Here is a 21,871-nt window from a genome sequence, read left to right as displayed (position 1 = left end):
CACCAAATCAATTTGGTTTCCGGAAGGCCCGGTCAACAACAGATGCGCTAGAAAAAGTTACCGCCATCCAAGGCACAAGATAGAAGCACGGGACGAAGCAATAGTACATTATGGCGACTTTCGACGTTAAGAATGCCTTCAACACAGCTAGTTGGGATATGATGTTGGATGCGCTGTAATAATATAATATCCCTAAATATCTAAAAGAGACAATAAAGAGCTACTTCCCAAAACTCATACAGTGTCAGCTGCAGTACCCCAAGGATCAGTGCTGGGGCCTCTCCTATGGAATGTCAAATGCGACGGCGTACTGCGCTTGGAACTACCAGCAGGTGCGCACACCATTGGCTTTGCCCATTTTCAATGGGAAATCAGGATATAATGGTTTTGTTGAAATGTATGTAACAGGCAGAAGGAGGCGTGGCAGACCCCATAAAGTATATATATTCTTGATCAGGGTGACGAGCTGAGTCGATTTGGCCCTGTCCGTCTGTCCGTCCGTCTGTCCGTATGTATGAACGCGTCGATTTCAGAAGAGATAAGAGCTAGAGACTTCAAATTTTTAAAATGTCCGTAATTACAGCGCGGATATCGAGTTTATCATTAAAAATCGATAACTCATCCCGATCTTTTTATCGATAAAAATCTTATCGAAAACCAGTTATAAAATTGTATCTCCTACACCTTTATTGCTAGAGTCTCCAAATTTTTAATGTATGCTTATATGGAATTTATACAATTTCGGTTTTTGTTAAAATGTACCCCCACCTCTAAATTCACCCCCTCACCCTCACTTTTGTAAAAAGCGTATTTCAAATACTAGAGACTTGTGCTTTGGCAAATACATGCATAAGCATGTTGTTATCATAATCTGAAAGTTTCATGAAGATCGTATGTCCACAAAAAAAGTTATTAAACAATTAATTTCTCATAGTAAGCGCTCAGTGCAGCCCATGCGTGTTTATGCTTGTGTGTGTATGTGTTTGTGTATGTGTGTGTGTGTATGTATGTGCGTGTATGTATGCCTGTGTGTGCATGCGTGCGTGTGTGTGTGTGTGTGTGTGTGTGTGTGTGTGTGTGTGCGTGTGCGTGTTTCTTGTGTAAGCTGAAAGACGCGAAAAATTATTGAAATAGCTAATGCTCCAAGGGTTCAGGGGATTTTGTAGTCGAGCAGTCTCGACTAGAGCTGTCTTACTTGTTTATGGTTAAAATAGCTGCCACCCATTCTTTTTCCGTTACGGAATAATTTCTTTCACAACGGTTAAGTTTACGAGACATAAAAGCCTCCGGTACCTCTTCACTATTGTCCATTACCTGAACTAACACAGCAACAACACCTGTATGGCTGGCATCGCAGTGTATAGAGAATAGTGTATCAAAATTTGGGCTATGCAAAACTGGAGCCGTACTAAGCTTCACCTTGAGTTCCTCGAACGCATTTTACGCTGATTCACCCCATACAAATTTTTCTTTCTGTTTCAGCGTTTCTGTTATAGGAGATGCAATGGTGGCAAAGCTCTGAATAAATTATGAATACCACCCAGTCATGCCTAAAAATCTACTAACTTGTTTGACTGACCTAGGAGCTGGGAATTCTGTAATAGATACAATCTTATCGGAGTCTGTGCTAACTGTACCATTGCCAATCACATGACCATAAAATTTTACCTTGTTGAGGCAGAAATGAATTTTCTCAATATTGATGGTAAAACCTGCTGTTTTTATTTGATTTACCAGCTCTTTTAGGATATTTAGATGCCGCTCAAAAGTTTCTGATACTACAAGTCATATAAATAATTAAAAACTTCACGACGCAAATAAGTGGGTGTTAATGCCAGATCCCATTAACAAGCATTGCTCCTCCCGCGTCATACAGTGTTATGCTATTAACAGCACTTTGTTAATAATATAGCCCCAGTTCTCCTACTGGTTCGCGGGGTACTGATTCTCACACCCCTCCGCACACTGGTCACTTGCCTCTTCTGGCATATATATACATATGTATGTTACACACTTTTACACGAGCTGAACAGTTACCATCCTACAAATAAAGACAAAGAAACTACAACCCGGTCTTTTTACTTATCGGAGACGCCACCACTCCAACAGTGGGAATTATTTTATCCATCAACTTCGACATTGTCTGTGGAGTACAGTGTTGCCAATTTGTGTTGAGCAAAAAAAGTTGTTTTTAGTGGGAAGATACTTTAAAAAAAAAACAGAAATTTTGTGAAAAAAATCGGAAAAAACTGATGTTTTTTTGCTTTGATTTGATTGATATTTAAATATATTTTTAACAACTTATAATCATGGTATCGTTTCTTCAACCACCGCAAACCGTATCTGTGAAGTTTTATAATATATATGTTTTACCTGATGCTTGAAATTGAGTTAAGCATCACAGTATTGATCTGACGAAAAATGTTACTCACTTGGGCATTGGCAAAGAAAGCAATGCAAAAGTGGCCCAGTTCCTAAATTTCTTATATTCTATCAAACCCTTAGAACACGCTTCTCAACTCAAATCTTTGTACGTTTTGAATAGTTTCCTACTGAATTGGGTGGATGTTCTTATATTGGGGTTCAATACTATCAATGTTCTCCAAAAATATATATGTGAACGAATACACTTGACTTTGTTGGTGTTTAGTTTCGTATTGATCTTTATTCTTCTGAGCCTGGGTTTATATACCCAGACTCATGCATAATTTCAACCCTTAAATCTAGTGCTTCTATTGCTGAGTGTGTAAGGCTCAGCATTGGTCTATTACATATTATTAACTTATCGCGTAGTTTGTAAGACTCCGCATTGGTTTATTAGCTATTCTTATGCTATCGCTGAGTTTGTAATGCTCAGCGCTCGCCTCTTACGTATTCTAATCGCTAAGGGTCAGGGTCATAATTTATGCCCAGTTTGACAGTTCACACTTGAAACATATGTTATTTATTTTATGCTAGCTGTCGAGTGCATAGCGCGTACGTTCCCCTACTTATCATATTTCTATGTTCATGCATGTGCATGAACATTCTGCGGGGGTCCAAAGTGGGTAACGTCCAGAACTGCTATCTGTGGATTTCTAAACAATATTCAGGACAAATACAAATTTAATAATTGTTAGTATTCTTGACGAACTGATCATGCTTGCAATCCTTATGTTCGTGCCTGAACAATATGCATGAAAAGGAATCAACATTTTTCACTATTTGAAAATTTGTCGGCAACCTTAAACACATATGTATGTAAATTCTTGTACTACACGCTATCAAAAGAGTTGCATACATTTTTTAATCTTTTCGTTTCATTTACATAGAATCAAAAAGTTCGATATTGTTGTTCACAATAAGTTATTCTGAATTAAATATAAATCATATCCTAGTTTAGTTAGTTCCATATTATTACCGCTTGGTTCGTTCATTGAAAATTGAATAAAATTGCCAAAAAGTCAGCAGGAATGTTGATGGACATAGTTAACTGGGTTTTCGCCATCAGTATTGTTTATTTATGCCAATTTACCTACACATTTATGTATAGTACACGTTGAAGCCACTGCTGCCAATTTAGCTTTTTTCCCGTCAAATCTGACTGTTTCCGAAGACCAATTGCGGGAAATATTTGGGAACTGCGGGAAGCGGGAATTCTGGCTTTTTTAAAAAATGAATTAGGCTTTTTTCGCTTTTTTTTAATACTGCCACCAAAAAAAATGTAGCAGCGCGGTTGCCACTTGTGAAAAAAGTTTGGTATTAAAATCTTCCATTTTCGATAAACCTGTGAAGAAGTTTGGTAAAAATATACCAAATGTGTCAAAGAATGGCAGCTTTATCATACGTTTATATCGATATTCGCCAATATCACCACCACTACTTTACACAAACTGTGATCATAATAAGTGGGATTTGTTTCGGCTACAAATTTCGCCATGCCAAAGGAATATAAGCAAAAGTGCCGTGATGCTTGGATAAAGAGCGACAAGGGTCTATTGCAGTTATTGTAAGACTACGATATCGAGCAAGAAATTCGTGCTCGCTGCTCTTATCAAGCAGCTAAAGCAGAGGTAACCAATTTGTCTGATTCTTCTACCGACCGTTAAATAATTTTGATTTTATCTGCAGGCTCCCCGACAATTTTAAAATTTAAAAAAACATTGACGTTTTTTCCGTTGACAAAATTCTGTCAACTAAAAAAAAAGGAATCACAGAATTGTTAGAACACCTCCAAGTAGACAGAATAGCCGACATTAAGCGGCAGTACTATGATATTAATCTAGTTAACGTCAATGACAGCTCCAAATTTTGGAATGAAGTCTCTAATTACAAAGATTCTGGCGGCAACCGAAGATTCCTTGACTTGGCAGCTGTTGCCCTGCAAATGTTTTCATTACCATGGTCCAACGCGGAGGTGGAACGCGTATTTAGCCAGCTTAACTTGGTAAAGTCCAAGTTAAGGAACTCAATGAGCCTAAACACAATAAACAGTATTCTTAGTGTTTGAAGCTGCCGAGCTTTTTCGACAACTCTGGCTCCAATCATTTACGAAGGCAAAAAATAAAAACCAAAACGATATAATTTAGCTTATTATTTATTAATTTAATGCCGAGTCTGTGGACACTGTTTAGGCAAAGTTATTTCGACGCGAGGGTGACAAATTTGTAGGTGTTGCGCGAATGAAGACTATTTTCGTACAGAGTTTAAAAGAATATAAATAAAGAGGAGTATGCAATTAACAGAGCGGATGAGATTTGCATATGTATGTGTGTTATGCTTTGTTATGTGCAAGAGTGCGCTAACAGCGAAGGAGAATGACAAAGGCAAGAGATTAACTTAAGAGAAGCTTATTTAATTATTAAGAGCAATTATTAGCTGCTGCGCCGAACACTTAGCATAAGGTAATATTTTATTAAGAGTGAAAAGATGATACCGATTTATATATTACTTTTTTATTTAATATAACACACAGATATGGTTTGCGAAGACTGGGCAGATGCTGCTATGAATACAAAGTTCCTCCAAATTATCTTCACATGATAGGTACTAATAGGTCGTACGATTCTGAAAGCGATGCTAGTCGCGACGAATTAGATAGCATGTTGAAAATCTTGTAAATTAAATAATTTTTTTAGGCTTTTTTGTAAAAATTTTCAGCTTTTTTTTCCGTTTCTTCCATCTAAAAGTAGCTTTTTTTCTGGTAAAAAGTTGGCAGCACTGGTAGCGAGTAAGTTAAGTAATAAGTAGAACAAGTTGTTAGTTTTATTGAGTCAGTCTGGAGCTCTCGATGTGAGCAGACGCGCTCAAAAAGAAAAAATAAAACTAACTAGCAGATATAAAGGTTATAAGGCGACAAGTTTAATAAAGTAAGAAAATGCACGTAGAGATGGTTGCGTATTTATTCGTAGCTAGTTTAATAATCAATTTGTTAGTTTACTAATCATAACTAACACTAACGGGTAGTTTGAACGAGGTCACGACCCGTTCGCCAGAGGGTTAAAACTCTGGCAGTAAAACCGCGTGGTCTTGAGCGAACGCCGGCGGCAACGCTGGCCGTTCCTCGATCCGCGGTCTACCAATCGTAGTAACCCCACTAACAATCCACAACACGCCTTCGCAGCCCCGACCCCCGCAATCTGGAGTGCGCTTGATCGCGCCACTCGATTGCGGCCGCCCTCCCGCGTGCGAACGCGTGGGCGGCGAGCTCAGGCCACGTGGTCGCCTAACCTATACAACTTCCCCCCCCTCTCCCATTTCTCTAACTCAATACGTCCCGTATTTACTTACAAATTTCTTGTGAGTTATGGCCCTGGGCAGACTGAGACTCTGACCCCGGCTGGAAAATAATGTAACCTTACAAGTTCTTTAATTTTTTACTTGGAGAATCTCTCCAGACAATATATTGAAATTCCTGGTCATGTTTTACTATTTTTACTTGCCTATACATTTTTTCTATATCTGCTGATACTACATATTCCCAGCGTCGCCATTTTAATATAATGTCAAATATATCTTTATGAACTCTTGGTCCCGTCCACATAATGTCATTTAGACTTTTCTTATTTGTTGTTTTTGCAGATGCGTCAAAAACTACCTTTAGCTTCGTTGTCAGACTACTATCTCTTAACACTGCCTGATGTGGTAAATAATATTTTCCTTCTTTCTTTGTAGATATCATATGTCCTAACTGCAAGCATTCGTTCATGAAATTTGTATAGTCTGTTCTTCATTTTTCATTCTTTTGCAGCTTTTTCTCTAAGCTAAGAAACCGAGCTATAGCTTGTGGCTTTGATTCTCCTAATTCATTTTCTTCTTTGAACGGAATTGTAACAACATATCGACCCCTTGAATCAATTCTTGTTGTATTCAGAAAATTTTTCTCACAAAATCTCTTTGACATCTTCTTCTTCTTCGTTTTCCAACTCCCAGAACCGATCTAGGTCTTCTATTGCAATACTTGTCGCTACTATCGTTGTTTTACCCTTCGATTTTGTACAACCTGATACAATCCAACCAAATTCTGTATTTTGCCCAAGTAATCCATCTATTTTTATACCCTGAACCCATTGAAAATGGGAAATCAGGGTATAATGGTTTTGTTGAAATGTATGTAACAGGCAGAAGGAGGCGTGGCAGACCCCACAAAGTATATATATTCTTGATCAGGGTGACGAGCTGAGTTGATTTGGCCCTGTCCGTCTGTCTGTCTGTCCGTCTGTCCGTCTGTCCGTCTGTCCGTATGTATGAACGCGTCGATTTCAGAAGATATAAGAGCTAGAGACGGACTTTTTTTAAAATGTCCGTAATTACAGCGCGCATATCAAGTTTATCATTAAAAATCGATAACTCATCCCGATCTTTTTTATCGATAAAAAACCTTACCGAAACCCAGTTATAAAATTATATCTTCTACACCTTTATTGCTAGAGTCTCCAAATTTTTAATGTATGCTTATATGCAATTTATACAATTTCGGTTTTTGTTAAAATTTACCCCCTACCTCTAAATTAACCCCCTCACCCTCACTTTTGTAAAAAGCGTATTTCAAATACTAGAGACTTGTGCTTTGGCATGTATATTCATGTTATAATCATAATCTGAAAGTTTCATGAAGATCGTACGTCCATAAAAAAAGTTATTAAACAATTAAGTTCTCATAGTAAGCGCACACTGCAGCCCATGCGTGTTTATGCGTGGGTGCTTGTGTGTGTATGTGTTTGTGTATGTGTGTGTATGTGTGTGTGTATGTGTGTCTGTATGCGTGTGTGTGTATGTGTGCCTGTGTGTGCGTTTGTGTGTGTTTGCATGTGTGAGTGTATGTGTGTCGCAGTTCGCAGTTCGCAGTTCGTGTCGTGTTTCTTATGTAAGCTGAAAGACGCGAAAAATTATTGAAATATCTATTGCTCCAAGGGTTCAGGGGATCTCGTAGTCGAGCAGTCTCGACTAGAGCTTTTTTACTTGTTTCTTTTTTTTTTTCTTTTATTATTAAAAGGAAAGCTTCCAAGCTACATAAACAAATTTAATTGTTTAATGTATCCTAATTAAATTTATTAAATTATTCATTTTTTGTTTATTTGCTTATCGAGACAATATTTATTTGCTAATTTGTTCCCTACTCCGTTGACAACTTCTGTGTGTTGTTCTTTGAGTGATTTTCTGTCTCCACGTCAGAAATTTCCGCAGACCGCAAACCGCAGACCACCAGCACGTTCCAGCGCAGTCCGGTCGTAACTTTCGTAAAATGTCGCTGTCTGCGGCTCATCAAATTTGAGTCCCGTATTGACTATTCTGAGGAGGTTGGCTCCACTCTAGCAGCACAACTTCAAGCTCTAGAAATCCGACGGGATGGGGTCAAGGTCATATGGGAAAAGTCAGCAGTATGAAGCGTGTTCCAAAGCGCTCAGCCAGAGGGCTGGTAGTGGCGAAATCGAAGCCATGGAGACGCATTTCGACCACTGTTATACTGTTTTTGAGCGGTATACCGCGCAACTAAGCAGGCAACTCGCCGCTATTTCGGCATCGAGTGCGCCGTCCGCTCCCGTTTCCGTTCCCTTCGCCTCATCTGGAGGCTGTCGCCTTCCAGCTGTTAGTCAACAGTCAGCTTAAAATTCTTCTCAAACCTGTCCAAAGTCACCAAGGAGTCAGGCTCGGTTCTCAGAGAGTTGCATAGCACTATGCACAAATGTATCACTGCACTCGAACATGCTCAGATATCCACTGAGAATTGGGATTGCATTCTCGTGTTTCTGTGCACGCCCAATTTGCCGGAACAAACTCGCTCTCTCTGGGAGCATTCATTAACACGAAAAACAGAAATCCCAGCCTGTGATTTTCAGTGCGATGATCGTCACAACACACTCCTCCACAGGGACAATAGTCTGCAGAGCGCAGCTGCATTATCAACACTTGTAGCTCCGATTCCGACTGACGTTATGTCCAACGTCCAAACGTATCTGGCTGCCAACACGCGAGGTGTCCTCCTCGGCACGGCGATGATCATTATATGCCATTTCGGCGCAACCTATCCCGCCCGTGCTTTAGTCGACTCAGGGTCCGATATTCAAGTTTCCGGCCGAAATCAAGCAGTTACAGCTGAGGCACACAAGCTATGCAACTTTGACATTGGTTCTCGTTTGAAGCCGAGACTGCGAATCGAAGCTTCTGCCCTCGTCGTTCCAAATCTGGCTGGTAACATCCCTTCGTCTCCAATTCCGCAACTTTTGCTAAACGAACTTCCGAAAGTCCAGCTAGCAGACCCCCAGTTTTACAAGAGTGCGGAAATTGATGTCCTGATAGGCGCGGATATCCTTCCGACTAGGGATTCAAAACAATCGATGGTACTATCGATACTATTGATGGTTTTCTAAAACGGCGATACCTCGATATTATTTTCGTCTATCGATAGTCTGACATTAAAAAAAGTGAACGTTAAGTTGGCGAACGCCAATTCCGAAGAACGCAAAATGAGCCATATGAGCTAGTGTGACAAAATGAGTAATATTGAAAGAACAAGTTCAGTGGCTCAGTTCAGTGAACTCACTCAGTCATGAGCTACCCAAGTCTAATTCAAAGCTCGAACGCGTAAGTAAATTGTAAAAATTGTAATTTTAGTTATTTCATTTTGGATTTTTCCCTCAGAAGTACTTAGTATCAATGCAATAATAATATTAATATTATATTTGTTGAAGATTTTCGGTTTAAGTTGTTTAAATACTTTTAAGTTTGAATATTGTTTTTATTTCTTTTTTATCTTATATTACATTCCATTACATATTTACCTATTACTGCTGTGAAAATTATGAATGAATCTATTTTTAAGTTGCTTCAAATATTAGGTTTTGTTTTCGTTTTATATAAATATACAACAGTTATAAATAATAGCTGTAAATGAAGTCAGAAACATTTTTTAGTACCGTTCTATATATGCAGACTTTAAGAAAAAAATGGAGTAAATTGTAATTTCAAATTTTCGATAGTACTATTGATAATATCGATGTTTTCCACTATCGGATGGGATAAAATCGATGGCCTCACTATCGAAAGTTTTGCATCCCTACATCCGACTATCATTCAGGGAGGTTATCATCCTAATATTTGTGGACCTCTTATAGGTGTGGAGACTTTTTGGTTGGGTACTGACAGGCCCATTTTCACAGACGATACCAGAAACGATCTCCACCTTCACAACTCAGATTTTTATTTCGGAAGAGGCAAAACTTGAGACTCCGTCAACCGTGTCATCTGTTGTAGCTCTTCCATTCCGAGCTTCCAATAGCACTACTCCAAAAGTGAGGATCGGTTTCAATGCTCTCCGTCCATTATTGAATGACAAGAGCCTGAATAATATTCTTCGTCCAGGCCCATCATTCCAACCCGACCCTCGTCCTCCTTGTGCCGTCAAACTACCTTTCATGTCATGTTCTAGTAACGAATCAATTCAGCCTCCTAATTAATCGATCTTCCAAGTAAGACTCTAGCTTTAAAGATATAGGAGATATAATTTTATTACTGATTTTCGATAAGGTTTTTTATCGATAAAAAATAACGGGAAAGCTATCAATTTTTAAAGCAAAACTCGATATCCGCGTGCTATACACGAACATTTTAAAAATAAATTGAGGTCTCTAGCTCTTGTATCTTCTGAAATCGACGCGTTCAAACATACTGACAATCAACTCAGCTCGTCGCCCTGATCAAGAATATATATACTTTGTGGGGTCTGCCACGCCTCCTTCTGCCTGTTGCATACATTTCAACAAAACTATCATACCCTGATTTCCCATTGAAAATGAGTTCAGGGTATAATAATATACAGATGACACATCTACGTCATCTTCTGTTGACCGACCTATGTGGAGATCACAGGATTAGATCTCTTGGCTGCTTTCTGTTGAGCCTCATAGGAGTTCATTTTCTTGTTAGCACGTTTGCTTGCCGGTTTCTGTGCCGCTCCAATCTGTACCGACTTGAGTGCTGGTTTATTTCGTCAAAGACCGTGGAGAGTTTCAGGTCACGATGCAATATGGTATTTCTTATTAACCCTTCACAACCGGTATTTTATTCTTGGAGGCCTGAATTCGACGAATTTGACTAACACAAGCCAGATTTGGCACCCATATCTCCATAGAAGCGTGATTATAAATTAAATAACAAATATAAATTAAATAACATAAATTTATAAATTGTCACCTTATTAGTAAGTGACAATTTACTGCGCGAGCAGAGGAGCCAATAGTGCTTCTTCACAGCCCCACGTAAGCGCATTGTAAGGGCCGTGACGTGCTTGGAGAAGGGGAGTCTCCCATCCAGTATTATTCCGAGGTACTTAGCATCATGCGCCTGCGGCACTGGATCTCCCTTCAAGAGCACGGGTGGCGGCGTCCTGCGGAAACATTGACTATTTGCTGCTTTTGATGGCAATATTCCATCGCCTTGCGCAGTCCGCAAATTTTGTCGCAAAATCTTGGATGCCGTCAGCAGCATCGTACTCACATCGGGACCTATATGTGATGCATACGTCATCTGCGATCCATACAGGCTATTATCAGGCTGTGGCATGTCGCGGCTGTACAGCCAGTATAGCAGGGGGCCAAGGGCACTACCCTGTGGTACTCCAGCTGCCACATCATTCTCAGTGGATAACGCCGTATGGAAGCGTAGCTTATATCGCCTTCCTTCGAGGTACGACCTGAGCAGTCCGAAATATGGCGCAGGGAGAGCTCGTTTGATTTTCAGCAGCATTCCGGCGTGGCACACTCGATCGAACGCCTCGCGGATGTCCAGATAGAGTGTATTGCAGTACTCCTTGTTGTTGTACGCCGTTAGTATTTGGTCGACAACTTTATGTGCTGTAAATGAAGTCAGAAACATTTTTTAGTACCGTTCTATATATGCAGACTTTAAGAAAAAATTGAGTAAATTGTAATTTCAAATTTTCGATAGTACTATTGATAATATCGATGTTTTCCACTATCGGATGGGATAAAATCCATGGCCTCACTATCGATAGTTTTGCATCCCTACATCCGACTATCATTCAGGGAGGTTATCATCCTAATATTTGTGGACCTCTTATAGGTCTGGAGACTGTTTTTGGTTGGCGATACCAGACGATACCAGAAACGATCTCCACCTTCACAACTCAGATTTTTGTTTCGGAAGAGGCAAAAGAGACTCCGTCAACCGTGTCATCTGTTGTAGCTCCGTTAGTATTTGGTCGACAACTTTATGTGCTGTGACCAGCACGGAATCTAAATTGGTGCTCCGGGATTATTCCTCGAGCTTCCATAATCCTTACCATCCAGACGGCAATAAGTCTTTCCAGCACTTTCGATATTGAAGGGAGGAGACTTATCGGTCTGAAAATGGTTCTCTTTCCGGCTTACCCGGCTTGTGGATCATTGTGATTAATCCAAGCTTCAACTGGGGAAGGAAGTATTGCAGCCTTACTATAGCATTGAACACCTACACTATGAAGCGAACCGCATGTCTAGGCAGTGCCTTCAGAATGGCATTGCAGATGGCGTCGGGTCCCGGCACTCTATTTGTGTTCAGACTAGCAATAACGTCAGCTGCCTCACTTGGGTTGAAACTCAATAGACAAATTCATTTGAATCGCTTGAGTCAGCTGGTCCTCAGTATCCTGGACTTCTTGAAGGTTGGCCAGATGAAATGGCTGGAAACGCTCGGCAAAGTGCCGAGCAAACACCTCCGCTTGCTCCAAGTCCGTCCGGCACCATGTTCCGTTTTCGTTAGCCAGAGGCGCTCTCCTTGCACAACGACTGCTAATACCACGCGTGACCTTCCAGAGTGAGTGCGTTGCGTCATTTGCAACCCCAGTATTGGCAAGTCTCTCATCAAACCATGCAGATTTGTGCTCCACAAGTGCTCGATGCAGCCTACTCCGTACTCTATTCCACTCGCTTTTGTCCAAGGGGTGACGAGACTTCATCTTTTCGGCAATGAGCAGCAGAATTTCTCTGGTTACCGGAATCCTGTCAAATCCTTGGTTCCGTCCTAGGATAGCATAGAGCAGACGCATCCAGCGTAATTATGAGGGGTAGGTGACCAGAGCTGAGATTAACGACCGTTCTTATGTCAGCGTGGATGCTCAGCAATCCCTTAGTCTGAGCAAAATCGATGTAGCCTGGTGAGCCTGTGCTGCCGTACGGATACCTCGTTGGTCCCCCTGTTGCCAGTGCGTTAAAACTAAAATTGTTAAAATTGTGCTGAAAAAACAAAATCAATTTTTTTTATTATTCTCGATAACAAAGCTATCGGATGAGCTATCAAAAAATATGATAAACTTTTACTGCGTATGGTACACATGAGTCTACATGCAAAATATTTCCAGCTCTTATAACTTCTGAGATCAACGCACTCATACGGACGGAGGGACGGACAGACGGACAGGGCCAAATCAACTCAGCTCGTCGCCCTGATCAAGAATATATATATATATGTCGAAGCGCAAGTAGTATTAATATATTGGCGCGCACTGTAATTGCGCTTTCTACCTACTTGCCTGTTTCCCTTTTTGCATGCCTTCGCACTTGTGTGTGTGTGAGTTGAGCCTGTGTGTTCGATGCCCTTGAACAAAGAATGCTCTATGACAGAGTATGGTGGTTGTTTTGGTCACACATGAGCGCAACTTGCATAGTTAAGTTATTGAGAGTATTTGGTGGTCAGTATGTGAAATAGGAGCTGCTTGCTATTTCGCGACTGTTGTAATTTCACAAGAATATTGCGTCAGCCGTTTGGTGCATTTTAATTGGTCGAATATGATTTGTAGCATAGAAATGTCCCGTTGTAGCTGGGCGAAAGCGTTTGCAGCTGTCGCTGAGTGTGGTTCGGTGGCAAGCACAAGAAAGAGTTGAGAGAAAGAGGTCAGTAACGTTTGGAACTTGTCCGTCGCCGAAACTCGCTGGTGCTTCAACAATGAGTAAAGAGAATACTAGTGCTTCAACATCAGAAGTGGGATCTGGCTCACTGTCTAACACTTCGAATGAGCCATGGCGAATATTAATGGAGCAACAAAATAAAAATTTAATCGAGCTTGTAAAAGCGTTGCAATCAACGGCAGCTGAAACAACAAATAATAAGACAATAGTGTTGCCAAAATTCAACGCAGAAGTTGCTGGTGCCGACGCAGCAGCATGGTGCGCTACAGTGAATATCATCATGGCGGAAAATCCCATAAAAGGCAGTGCATTAGTGATGGCCTTGAGTGCAGCGTTGGAGGGCAGTGCATCGCAGTGGCTCCCACAAACATGCTATCCTGACATAACTTGGGCCGAATTCAAGGAACTTTTTGTTCAACGCTTTTCCAGTGTAGAAACACCAGCAGCTACTTTTTTTGCAATGTTATCAAGTTGCCCGGCCGACGGAGAATGCCTCTCGAATTACGCTAGCCGCATGATGACATTACTCACTGCTAAATGGCGTGAGATGGACGTAGAACAGATTGCTACTTCTGTGACGCTTGCTCACTTGGCCCACGTTGATCCCAGGTTGCAGCGATTGACTTTCACATCGAACTTGCGCACTAGGAATGAGCTGAAATTCGAACTTAAAGCTTTTACATTCAATAAACGCAAGAAAGCTCCACAAGATGACTCGGCTCCACTGGATATGAAGCGGCAGAAACTGTCAATAATAAGATGCCATCACTGTGGAAGAATGGGGCACAAGATCGCTGAGTGTAGAGCTAGATTGCAGGCCAATTTTCCTCCCCATGTTGCAGAGCGTAATGGCAAGAGCGCATCTGGTCATCATCATCCATCAAGTGTGACTTGCTACAAGTGTGGTGAGGCTGGCCACATTTCAACCTACTGCAGTAAGCCTAGAACGGAAAAGGACAAGGGTGCGCATCAGAAACGAGAAACGAGTGCATCTTTGCGAAGTCGTCGAGCCCAAAGGAGAGATGGTTCATCAAGGAGAAACTTTCATAACAACGTTCGACTCTGGGGCGGAATGCTCATTGGTCAAAGAAAAGATAAGTTCTAAGTTAGTTGGTAAAAGAATTAACAATGTAGTTATGCTAAAGGGTATCGGCAATGGTAGTATTTGTAGTACATTGCAAATACTTAGTAATGTAAGAATTAACAATTATTGCATTGAGATACTATTCCATGTTTTGGGGGATGAAAACTTGAAAAATGATGTCGTGATTGGTCGAGAAATATTGTCTAATGGGTTTCATATCATTATGTCTCCCGGAAAATTTGAAGTTATCAGATCGAAAATTGTAAACCGTTGCTCAAATGATAATATATTTGTTGAATTGAATACCGATCTCGTTGACGAAGATAAAGATACGCTATCCTCCATATTGGAAAAATATTCAAAATCTTTTATTAAAGGGATTCCTTTTTCGAGAGTTAATACAGGAGACATGAAAATTAAATTAATAGACCCTAGAAAAACTGTGCAAAGAAGACCGTACAGACTTAGTCCAAATGAAAGAGAGTTGGTACGAGACAAGATTAGAGAGTTGGTGGAATGCAAAGTTATCAGACCAAGTTGCTCACCATTTGCAAGTCCTATGATGTTAATAAACAAAAAAGATGGCTCCCATCGACTGTGCGTCGATTACCGCGAATTAAATGCTCATACTGTTTCAGATAGGTACCCTTTGCCCCTCATAGCAGATCAGATAGCAAGACTTCATGGAGCGAAATATTTCACGTGTTTAGATATGGCAAGCGGATATTACCAAATCCCTATGCATGAAGATTCGATCGAGTTTACAGCTTTTGTCACCCCTGATGGCCAGTACGAGTATTTGTCAATGCCGCTTGGTCTTAAAAACGCGCCTTCAGTCTTTCAGCGTACAGTTATGCAAACACTTGGAGAACTTGCAAATACATTTGTTGTAGTTTATATGGACTATATATGGGTGCAACGATAAGTGAAGCCTTGGAAAGACTACAGATCACTCTGGATCTTCTTACTAAAGCCGGGTTTTCGTTCAATATTAAAAAGTGTTCCTTCTTGAAGTCGACGGTTCAATATTTAGGATATGAAGTAAGCGCAGGCCAAATACGCCCAAATCCACTTAAAACCTCAGCACTAACTGCTCTACCACCTCCAAAGACAATTTATCGGATTAGCATCATATTTTCGGCAATTTATACAAGGATTTTCGTGTTTGATGAAGCCATTATATATTTTGACGTCGGAAAAGAATGAGTTTGTCTGGAAGCCAGAGCATGAACAAATAAGACAAAAAGTTGCTTCCTAGCTTACGCAGAAGCCAGTCTTAGTAATCTTTGACCCCCAATACCCAATTGAGTTGCATACGGATGCAAGTGCTCTAGGATACGGAGCCATTTTATTACATAGAATCAACAATAAGCCTCATGTCGTTGAGTTTTTCAGTAAGGCAACTTCCCCTGCTGAGTCACGATACCATTCTTACGAATTAGAAACCCTTGCGGTTGTCATGGCCATAAAGCATTTCCGACATTATTTGACGGGCAGAGAGTTCGTCGTTTTTACTGATTGTAACTCACTCAAAGCATCAAGAACTAAACGCGACCTATCTCCCAGAGCACAAAGGTGGTGGGCATATTTACAAACGTTCACGTTTGATTTGCAGTATAGAGAGGGCAAGAGAATGGCTCATGCCGACTTCTTTTCGAGAAATCTTCCATCCACTAATGCGATTAATATTTATAAGATCCAGGAAAAGCGAGTTAATCTTTCAGAAATATCTAGTGATTGGCTAATGGCTGAACAGCGCAAAGATGTTGATATCAGTAACATCGTGAAAGAGTTGAAAGAGAATTCTTTGCCCGAGGACTTGATAGAAACTTATGAGCTAAGAGGGGGAATATTATATCGCAAAATCCAGAGAAATGGTAGAACTCGATCCTTGCCAATTGTCCCTAGAGCGTTCAGATGGTCTGTAATAAATCAGATTCATGAATCAATCATGCATTTAGGGTGGGAGAAGACGTTGGATAAGGCCTATGACTCTTACTGGTTTGAAAACATGTCCAAGTATATACGAAAGTTCGTCGAAAGCTGTATTACTTGCAAGATTTCAAAGTCGTCTTCAGGCAAAACTCAGGTTAGACTTCATCCTATACCAAAGGTTGACACACCGTGGCACACAATACACATAGACAGAACAGGAAAACTAAGTGGGAAGTCTGATCAAAAGAAGTACGTTATTGTCCAAATAGATGCTTTCACTAAATTTGTCTATTTAACACACACGGTCAAGATTGATGCTGAGAGCTGCATAAGTGCTGTGACATCAGCTGTATCATTGTTTGGAGTACCAAACCGCATAATTACAGACCAGGGTAGGTGTTTCGCCAGCACAAAGTTTAGCGAGTTTTGTTCTAAACAGAAAATATGCTTGCATTTAATTGCGACGGGTGCAAGTAGAGCAAACGGGCAAGTTGAACGGACTATGAACACCTTGAAAAGTCTGTTAACTGCAGTTGAGACTAGCAATCGATCTTGGCAGGACGCGTTAGGAGAGGTTCAGTTGGCCTTAAATTGTACAGCAAGTCGTGTAACAAAGGCAAGTCCTTTAGAATTGTTTATTGGTAAGGTTGCTCGTCCGTTTGGGTTGCTCCCACTGTTCGACACGACACATGAGGTCGATTTGGTAGCATCAAGAGCACGGGCAGCGGAAAATATTTCAGCAGCAGGAGCTTACAATAAAGCGCGATTTGATAAAACCAAAACTAAATTAGTTAGATATAAAATAGGCGACTTTGTGTTGTTGAGGAATGAAGAAAGGCATCAGACGAAATTAAGTCCCAAGTTTAGAGGGCCTTTGCAGATATTTGAACTGTTAGACGGAGATAGGTACATTCTCAAGTCATTGACGAATAATAGAAAGTACAAGTATGCTCATGATGATATAAAGAAGTTACCGGAGGGGTATGTACCAATTGAAATGGAAAGTTGCGACGAGGATTTGAATATTATTGAAAGCGAAGCTGTTGAAAGAGACAGTAATGAATTGATTGAAAGAGAAGCTGTTGAAAGAGACAGTAATGGATTGATTGAGAGTGAAACTGTTGCAAGAGACAGTAATAAAAAAAAATGAAAGAGACACTGTTGCAAGAGACAGTAATGAAGTAAATGAAGAAGACACTGTTGCAAGAGACAGTAATGGAATAAGAGATGGTGAAATGTTCTGATCGTGGCGTGTGGCACATGAGATAATTTAATGTAGAACAAGTTAAGGTTATTATAATGTGAACAAGTATGAAGAAATCTGAACTAAGTAGGAAGATAAATTTATGTCAATCTAAGAATAAAACTAAAAGTCGGAAATAAGATTTTATACAGAACTATAAAAAAAAAAAGAATTAGAAAAAGAAATATATATAGTTGTAATTGATCAATTTATGAGATAAAGCGAAAGTTATTATTATGCTTAATAATTGGTAAATAAATTGATGTATGTGGAAAAGCTTGTTATAATATTACACGAGGCCGTGTTAAGGTCAGGATGGCCGTGTCGAAGCGCAAGTAGTATTAATATATTGGCGCGCACTGTAATTGCGCTTTCTACCTACTTGCCTATTTCCCTTTTTGCATGCCTTCGCACTTGTGTGTGTGTGAGTTGAGCCTGTGTGTTCGATGCCCTTGAACAAAGAATGCTCTATGACAGAGTATGGTGGTTGTTTTGGTCACACATGAGCGCAACTTGCATAGTTAAGTTATTGAGAGTATTTGGTGGTCAGTATGTGAAATAGGAGCTGCTTGCTATTTCGCGACTGTTGTAATTTCATAAGAATATTGCGTCAGCCGTTTGGTGCATTGTAATTGGTCGAATATGATTTGTAGCATAGAAATGTCCCGTTGTAGCTGGGCGACAGCGTTTGCAGCTGTCGCTGAGTGTGGTTCGGTGGCAAGCACAAGAAAGAGTTGAGACAAAGAGGTCAGTAACGTTTGGAACTTGTCCGTCGCCGAAACTCGCTGGTGCTTCAACAATGAGTAAAGAGAATACTAGTGCTTCAACATATATATATATATATATATACTTTGTGGGGTCTGCCACGCCTTCTTCTGCCTATTACATACATTTCAACAAAACCATTATACTCTGATTTCCCATTGAAAATGGGTTCAGGGTATAAAAACAAAGCAAATAGACACAGAACATTTGTATGAAACACTGCTCTCAAGAAACAGAATAATTATTTCAGAATTAGAAACCTTAATGCTATCAGTAACACTTGCAAAAGTTGGAATTGTAAACCCCTCCATATTGGATTCTTCTGACTTAAAAAATATGACCTAATGGAAGTATCTCAAGTTAAAGTCTTGCTAAATAATAACTTTCTACACTTTGTTATAAAGTACCCTAATCCTAACATAGTAAGAAATTAACAATATACGTATACCCTAACAATATAAAGATAAACGACACCGTATATAGAAATCCTAAAAACTACGTGAGGAAATTCCCGAGACCAGGTAAGAAGACCAATAATATCTAACCGTGGTCATCCTTCTACTTTCCTGCTACGCCCTAATGAAACTTTACCAAAGACATCAGAGGAACAAACGTCAATGTGATCTTCAAGCTGTAATTAACAGTTTCAAGAACTCCGAGGACGTTATTCACCTAAGTGGGGGAGGAGTTAACACAACTGACCAGCAGAGCATAAATATTCAAGCTGACCATGCATTCTCAGCATGAATGCTTACGACACCAGCCGTCTCAAGCGGATATTGCACAACAATGGCAGAAGCGTCCACGCGCAACAGTGTTGCTGCCCAGCACTATATGCAATGCCAGCGTTTTCAGGGCTTAGGGCTAGCTTCGATTATTAGAATTATTGTCACTTAGAGTTAGTTGATTTTTGGAAATAAAGGACGTAGGTCGTCGCCACGGAATTATCCAAGTCTTCTCATTTCACGCAACATCGTTGTTTTATAACAACCGTTAACGCCGTTACTTCGTACGTGTTAATAACCCTAATACTAGAATTCAAAATATCATAACTTATATACCAGGTCTCTACCATCAATAGTGAAACGGAAAATGCATTTTACGATTTACCACGTCTCATGGGCGTACCATGAAATTTTGAACACTTTATACACGAGTATGTGTTTTAAATTCCAAGTCTCTAGCTGTACATATATGAGTATTTATGTATGTATTTATTTTGTATTCATATTTAGATTTTCATAATATACGAATTTGTAGCGATGTGAAACATTGTAATAAGAACCATATTAATATTGTAAAAAATTGTGTATGAATGATAATCACATTGCTGTTATTGGTGGCACATTGTCAATGTCTCATAAAAGACGGGGACGATTTGCGTGAATGAGGCACAAATGGACTTTTTAAACTGTGACGTGAACTGCTTCGTGACTTACAGGTATTGTCATTCCATGGTTCCGGTGCGCGTCCGAACCAATTTACTAAGTCAATCACCTCTACCTATAAAAATTACTATTTTATAAAAACCTTAATTTTAATTAATGTTACGGCTACTTGAAGAGCTTGTGGCAGTTCCTTGAAGATTTCAGATTTAGTAAGATGAGCGTGCTTCGATATAAATGAAATGCAATTGGACTTGAGCAGAGTTGCAAGGTATCGATCCGCTATCCCAAGCAAAAAGACGACAGAATCCTCATCTATCAAGGAATTAAGGGAACTCTCGCATATTTCCTAAAAAAAAAATAAAATATATATATATATATATATATATTTATATATATAGTGATATATGTATATAGAGGTAAAATCAAATGATTAGGATCTTGGCCAAACTACCTTCAAATTATCAATTGAGTATCTATCGGCCAGCAGCATTAGCTCGCATATTTGATCTGCTCCCACAGTACGATCTATAGGAGCACCATATATGTAGAGCAGTAGTCTTCGAAAGATTACCGGCGAAGTGTCCGTAATAACGACTTTTCTGTTAATAGATTCCTGCATTCCAGACATTAGCGCTTTTTTAAACCATTCACAGCGTGCAGCCACAATAACACGATGTGCCTTAAAACTATGAACTTGAAGCGGCGTATTTCTGTCTTCAATGTGCGACATCATCAATGTAGCCCAAACTTTGTCGCTTGATGTTGATGATGTATAAGTATGAACTTCAAATTCCATATCCGCCATTTGTGCCGAGTGAAGTAAGCGTAATGCATTTTTTGATAAATTACTGTGGGCTGCAATGGGCGACTCGCACAAATTTTTTATTAGGTTGAGCTGTATGATAGTAATTAGGTTTCTAAATATGAAATAAAAATAGGTTTTTACTATACCGTACCTTAAAATTTATGTACTCGTGATATTGATTCATAGGTTTCGTTCGGTTACTCCCCTGACCTAAATTATCCAAATTATTCTCGGAGTCAGCAAGCTTGAGTTCATGCAGTAATTGATTAGATGGCTCCAGAAGACCGAGCTCAATAATCGACATCAAAAATTCTTGTTTTCGGACTAACTTACATATTTGTTCAATAGCTTGTCGGAGCGCTAACTTATGATCCAATAACTTCGCAATAACGCCATTCTATAACAAAATTGTATGACATTCATGTTATCAAATTAATTCTCATCCTGTATATATACGGTACGAGAAAATCAGTGCACTCCGAGCGCACAAACATACATAATCACATTTTCATATGCTATACGCTATTTATATCCTGAGCCCATTTAAAATAGGAGGTCAAGGTATGATGGTTTTGTGAAAAGTATGTAACTGGAGAAAGCATCGCAGACCCCACAAAGTGTATATATATATTCTTGATCAGGGCGATGAGCTGAGTAGATTTAGCTCTGTTCCTCTGTCCGTCCGTCCGTCTGTCGGTATGTTTGAACGCGTCGACCTCAGAAGATATTGTAACGAACCTTCGGTTTATCCCGGGTCTAAGCTGGGCTAGTTTCAGCTGACTGTGGATTCGAGCCAACAAATGTATTTGTTGAAGCCTTTTCGATATTAATTATTCAATTGTGATTTAGTTTATAGCGTAAAGTATATTCTCTTGAATATAAGTTGTTAAATTTACACGTCACTTATTTAATGCTGGTTCATTTTAGCAAGGCACAACGGCTAAGTGCTGGTTCAACGCACTCCGGCTGGGAGTGTTGTGCTAAAACACGCTAGTTTCAGTGGAACGATTCGGAAAATGCCAGGATTTGGGTCTGTGAACTCCAGCGATTCGCTCGGCTATACAGATCTCTCCTACTATTCCACTCGCTCACAGCACAACACTAGCTTCGTTTCACTCACAACGCTTCTCTTTTTACGCACGGCTACGTGAACTTACTCAGATATGCAGGCCTCGCTTAAGCTGCTGGGCTGCACCAATGTCCTTGTTGGTGCCGCTGACGATCCTGCTTGCCTCTTTAGTCGTCGCAAGGATTCCCACTGTCCCACGA

The 21,871-nt window shown here is 40.0% G+C and overlaps 1 protein-coding gene and 1 long non-coding RNA gene across 20 annotated transcripts in view; one reads left to right on the top strand and one right to left on the bottom strand.

Moving 5' to 3' along the window:
• The first annotated feature begins 3,922 nt into the window (after window positions 1–3,922).
• LOC149268241 (uncharacterized) lies at window positions 3,923–5,106 on the top strand. The gene is made up of 2 exons (XR_016270945.1): window positions 3,923–4,052; window positions 4,111–5,106. It is a non-coding gene; the product is annotated as an uncharacterized LOC149268241 (long non-coding RNA).
• LOC108620537 (uncharacterized) overlaps window positions 4,561–21,871 on the bottom strand; it is a 180,157-nt gene continuing 162,846 nt past the window's right edge. For 10 of the 19 annotated variants that reach the window (XM_089473648.1, XM_089473644.1, XM_089473649.1 and 7 more), the window contains 5 exons: window positions 20,754–20,999; window positions 20,249–20,692; window positions 19,967–20,143; window positions 19,849–19,912; window positions 4,561–12,710 (listed from right to left, as the gene is read on the bottom strand). In XM_089473648.1, coding sequence (XP_089329774.1) covers window positions 12,700–12,710; window positions 19,849–19,912; window positions 19,967–20,143; window positions 20,249–20,692; window positions 20,754–20,999 — 942 coding nt within the window. In that variant the 3' untranslated portion in view covers window positions 4,561–12,699. Of the gene's footprint in view, window positions 12,711–19,848; window positions 19,913–19,966; window positions 20,144–20,248; window positions 20,693–20,753; window positions 21,000–21,871 lie in introns of those variants that run through there. The other 9 variants (XR_016270940.1, XR_016270941.1, XR_016270943.1 and 6 more) reach the window with 6 other exon arrangements.

The sequence above is a fragment of the Drosophila arizonae genome, chromosome X, assembly GCF_054131065.1.
Source record: "Drosophila arizonae isolate 15081-1271.41 chromosome X, UAZ_ARI_1.0, whole genome shotgun sequence".
Taxonomy (NCBI): Eukaryota; Metazoa; Arthropoda; class Insecta; order Diptera; family Drosophilidae; genus Drosophila; species Drosophila arizonae.
The sequence above is the reverse complement of the archived record's forward strand: the minus strand, read 5'-3'. Positions and strand labels throughout refer to the sequence as shown.